The 5,390-nt window shown below is 33.8% G+C and overlaps 1 protein-coding gene across 1 annotated transcript in view; it reads right to left on the reverse strand.

Annotated features, from left to right (window-relative positions):
* Positions 1-346: 346 nt before the first annotated feature.
* LOC107725831 (acetylcholine receptor subunit delta-like) overlaps positions 347-5,390 on the reverse strand; it is a 7,306-nt gene continuing 2,262 nt past the window's right edge. Inside the window, 10 exon segments of the mRNA XM_016535231.1 lie at positions 347-542; positions 1,041-1,159; positions 1,261-1,356; positions 1,359-1,467; positions 2,708-2,822; positions 3,779-3,890; positions 4,073-4,273; positions 4,355-4,467; positions 4,571-4,669; positions 5,033-5,089. Coding sequence (XP_016390717.1) covers positions 360-542; positions 1,041-1,159; positions 1,261-1,356; positions 1,359-1,467; positions 2,708-2,822; positions 3,779-3,890; positions 4,073-4,273; positions 4,355-4,467; positions 4,571-4,669; positions 5,033-5,089 — 1,204 coding nt within the window. The 3' untranslated portion in view covers positions 347-359.

The following is a 5,390-nucleotide window of genomic DNA, read 5'->3' on the forward strand; positions in this document are numbered from 1 at the left end:
ATGGATTAGGTTGTTTCTGTTCTGAACATGTCCCTGTGAGATTGTTCTGCAATAACAACACAGCAAAAAATAGCTGAGGAAAAACTTTGATTATTTACCAATTGAAACAACAATTACACCCAGAAGGAAAAGGCAAGCATTATTATTTTATTCCCCTTCTCACGGCAGAAGAGGTTCATTCTGCACACTTATTAAACCACATGCATAATATTAGTAATCAAGCCTGCATAAACAGCCTAAATGGAGAGTAACTTATATTCGTGCTTTGCATTGCTGTCAGAATATCCTTTATGACATTTCTGAGAGTGCTGTAGCTATTATTCATTATTCATCTAGCACAGTGGTGTGGTGTAGAGAGGTCATAAAAAGTGCTTGTTTTCTTCTGTATAGGTGAAAGGGTCTGCTTGGAAGGGCAGCACTGGTGGCTGGTTGTAGATGCCCGTCAGGAAGATGCAGATGGTTCCTAACGTCATAACTGGAGTGACCACATAGAAGCAGAGTCGGTCCACTGTCCTGGCAATCCCACTCCAGTTGTCCTTTTCCTGAAGTAGAAACATGTGTTTAGTAATTAAATTCATCATTAAATAAAATTGATTAAAAATGTATTCAATTAATCATTGAAATTAAATAAGTTAAAATTTAAATATCATTTTTACAAGATACATTTATAGTGGAAATTATTATTTATATGTATTCCTTTATATGCAAACAACTATATCATTATTAAAATATCAAAATATTAAAAATGTATACAAATATATATACAAATATTATATTATATTATTGCAAAGCAAAATAAAAGGGTTCCAAAAAATAAAAATTTATATATATATATTTATATTTATAAAATTCATATATATATATATGAATCTGGTTTCATCTTTTGAAACTCAAAGTGAAATGAAAAGTTCCAAAAAAAAAACATGGCTAAAAAAATCACTACAAATGGTTCAGAAATAGATGCAATGAAACATATTTTTATTGTGACGGTTAATAGAGGAAATCTGCAAAGTGTTTACTGGATTTAACGGTCTTCTTACCCCATTATAGTAATTTTTGTCGTGCATGTGTTTAACAATGTAATTGGCACCTTCCACAGCTGGTTTCATCTCATTGTACAGCTGTTCCGACACCTCTGAGCCATTACTGGATGTGTACGCTGTAAAGAATTTACTCTTTTAATGGCATTAAACTGTGATAACACTTTAAATATGATCATAATGTGAGTTTAAAGTGTCATGCTGATCACGTGGGACTGACTTGCTTTGGGAGTGGGGCGAGCAGCCATGCCATGCCTCTCAGACTGCTTCTCAAACATCAGTTCGCTGCGTGATTTAACACTATAGTACTCCTCTGGGCGATGTACCCCAGTGAGCTGGAACGCCGTGGCAGCGCCCCTTCCAGGCTGGGTTTGTCATCGTCTGGACAGGACATGTGCAGAAGACGAGGCAGTTTCTCCAAAAAGAACTGTAGCAGACACGATGAGCAGTATTTAAAGAAATAGCGCAAATGAAAATTTGCCAAAATGAAAATTTGCTGAAAATGTACTCACCCTCAGGTCACCCAAAATGTACCTGAATTTGTTTCTTTGTTAGAACAGATTTAGAGAAATTTTGCATTACATCACTTGCTCACCAGTAGATCCTCTGCAGTGAATGGGTGCCATCAGAATAAGAGTCTAAACAGCTGATAAAAACAGCACAATCACAAAAGTAATCCACACGACTTCAGACTATCAATTAATGTCTTAAGTAAAAAGCCATGTGTTTGTAAGAAACAAATCCATCATTAAGGCACTTAACTATAATAACTTTAAACTATTTAACTTTATACTACAAAATAACACTTTCTCCCATGAAAAAGTCCATCCTCTGTTGTCCTCTCACATCAAAATCCACCAACATTGAAAAAAAAAAAGTTTTGGACTGTTTTCGCTTGTAAACTGTGCTTGATCTGTGCATATTTCTCTCCTGATTCAGATGAGACAACTTTTTCACTGGAGAAACCAGTATTATGGATATGTTTTAGAAGGAAGCAAAGAAGTTAAAAAGAATTTGGATTTGTTTCTTTTCGACTGGATTTGTGTGGATTTCTTATAGATTATTATGTTTTTATCAGCTGTTCAGACTCTCATTCTGATGGCAACCATTCATTGCAGAGGATCCATTGATGTAATTCTAATGTTTAATACATCTACAATTTGGACATCCTGAGGGTGAGTACATTTTCAGCAAATTTTCATTGACAAATTGCTTTTGTTTCTCTTTTATAAGTCACTTTGCATAAAAGCATCTGCTAAATGCATAATAAATACAAATAAATCAATAAATTGCTTTTTCTTCCTCTTTTATATGTCACTTTGGATGAAATCATGTGGTAAATGCATAAGTAAAAAAATAAATGTAATCTTTAGCAAATCTCAATCCTATTTTTCATACTGTACATTATAATTGATTTTGCTTTTTTAGCATTTTATTTTTGTTTATTTAGGACAAAATACTACAGAATGTTGAACATGAAATAAAAATTAATTAAATTCATTTTAAATTAAAATTAAATTTTTAGTGCATCTCTATGCATATGCTACCATTACACAACATCCATTTTTGGGCACAGTAGTCAAAGTTTGTCATGACTGAGATTATCAGTTGGGTTCACATGCAAAAAAATAAAAATAAATGATCACACAGACAAGTGAGGGCCTGACCTCTTTGGTCCATTCTGTCATGACATGGGTGCTGGGCGTCCGAAAATGCAAGTTGAGCACAATTACGCAATTCAATACCACCACAGTGACCAGTACCATGATAAACATCAGATACCTGTCAAATTCAAAAACATTCATTTTATTACTATTTTACTGTTATTAATAGAGAAATTATTATTTTTAAAAATAACTAGCATACACTGTAAAAAAAAAAAAAAGTTGATTCAACTTAAAATAATTTGTAACCTGGCTGCCTTAAAATGTTGTGTTCAATAAGCTAAAAAACATTTGTTGTTTACACATATACTGGAGTTCCTTAAACCTAGAATTAATAGTTGGGGTAACAAAGGTGAAGCTGAATCAACTTTATATTTTGTATAACCAACAAGTTTTAGTAAGCCCAACTAGACGAGAAAGTTGTGCCAAACTAAATTCAAGTTGAAAGAACATAAAATTAGTGAGACCAACAAACATTTACTGATATGGAGTTGTTTAAACTAAGCATTTTGTTGAATAAACTTATAATTATGAGTTATGCAAACTAAATACAAATTGGCTAAACCTAGAATTAATAGTTGGGGTAACAAAGGTGAAGCTGAATCAACTTTATATTTTGTCTAACCAACCAGTTTTTAGTTAGCCCAACAAGACGAGAAAGTTGTGCTTACCTAAATTCAAGTTGAAACTACATACAATTAGTGAGACCAACAAACGTCGAGTTGTTTAAACTAAGCATTTTGTTGAATAAACTTTTAAGTATAAGTTGTGCAAACTAAATACAAATTGGCCAAACTAAGCGTCTTGTTGAATTAACTTATATTTTTAAGGCAGCCAGGTTACTTTTTCAAGAATAGTTCATCTCACTAGTAATGTTTAGTTCATTCAACTGGCTGAACTATGTAATTTGCCCACACAACTCAAGTTTCTATTTTCTACTGTACCGCATAAAAATGGAATGGACATTTAAGAACATGTATACTTTTGTGCAATATGTTTTTAAAATCTATACTTTAGTATACTATATTAGTGATACTGAATCATTCTCATACAATATATCTGATAATGGCATACTTCACGATTAAGGGAACTGCCATAGACGTCTCAGGCAGACGCTGTGAAATCAGCAGCAGAAACACAGACTGAGCCAGCAGCACAGAGATGGATAACGTCATCTTCTCACCACCTGAAACAGGAAAAAGATGTAATGACATACCGATTTGTGACAAACATGTTATATATGGATTCTAATATATGTAACAAACGTATTGACTGTTTATTTCAATACTCTGTCACTGTCTTTCTGTCATACTGCGACAATATGGGGTCTATGAGCTTTAAAATATCATAAACGGCAGGATCACTCACTGTCTGCAGGCAGGTAGTAGACAAGTGAGGTCAAGAAAGAGATGAGCACGCAGGGAATGATTATATTCACAATGTAGAACAGAGGTTTACGTCTAATGATGAGGTAAAAGGTGATATCCTGGTGCTTGTTGCTTTCCATTGGGATGTATTTATAAGTGTTTTTCCTGGTAGGCTTGTGAACAATTTCCCACTCGCCATTTTCTGCAAGAGAGGATCCAGAGATAGATTTTGTATTTGAATGAAACAGTAGAAAAAGAGAAATATCTTTGTGTCAGATTTCACCTGTGAATCCCTCAGGATCAATAATGATCCATTACACCTTGTAGGACTTTCCATCCTCATCCTGCTCCTCTTTCAGATGTAAGCTAATTTCTTTGGCGTTGTAAGTTAATGAGCTGATGAGACAGAATGAGTGTCGTGGGGGTCATTAGGCAATAAAATACATGAAGCAATTCATATAGTAGTTCATAATTTCTATAGACATAAAAAAAAACGTACCTGAACTTTAGTGAGCAGTTCTGCCAATCAAAAGGGAAGTAGTTGACATTAATAGAGCAGGAGCTGCGAAATATAGCTGGAGGCAACCAGTACACATATTTACATTTACATTTAGTCATTTAGCAGACGCTTTTATCCAAAGCGACTTACAAATGAGGACAATAAAAGCAGTCAAAACTAAGAAAAGAGCAACAATATATAAGTGCAAATGACAAGTCTCGGTTAGCCTAACGCAGTACACGTAGCAAGGTATATATATATATTATACACACACACATATACACACACATACACAAAGAAAAAAAGTAGATAGAATAGGAAAAATAGAAAGCTAGTGTTTGTTTGTTTTTTGTTGTTGTTGTTTTTAAAAAAAATAAATTAAAAAAGATAAATATAGATAAAGTAGAATTAAAATAGAATAGAACGTGTTCGAGTTAGAGGGTCAAATAAAGGTTTACATATCCACTGGGATAGATAAACACATTGCAGTAATAGGTCACCTGGAACTGGGCATCATTGCTATTTTAAAGAACCATGAAATCAAAAATGTATGTAAAATACATAACTATTGAGGAATAAAACATGAAGAGAAAGGAAATATATAAGTAGGGTACAGCGGGGCTAAAGGCGCCCCGGGGTAAAAGGCGCCTTTGATATTATTTTCATCTAAACCACTAGATGGCACAAAAACGTGGCGTTGCACTTTCCAAAACATTCCCTTTTCAAGATGCACCTGTATATTTGTCTGATCTTTGACGCGATCGCGCACAGCAGTGCAAAGTTGATTCTGTGCTTACTTGATCTAATATTTTATGTTTTT

This window comes from Sinocyclocheilus rhinocerous, unplaced genomic scaffold (genome assembly GCF_001515625.1).
Source record: "Sinocyclocheilus rhinocerous isolate Xijiao unplaced genomic scaffold, SAMN03320098_v1.1 scaffold1508, whole genome shotgun sequence".
In the NCBI taxonomy this organism is placed as follows: domain Eukaryota; kingdom Metazoa; phylum Chordata; class Actinopteri; order Cypriniformes; family Cyprinidae; genus Sinocyclocheilus; species Sinocyclocheilus rhinocerous.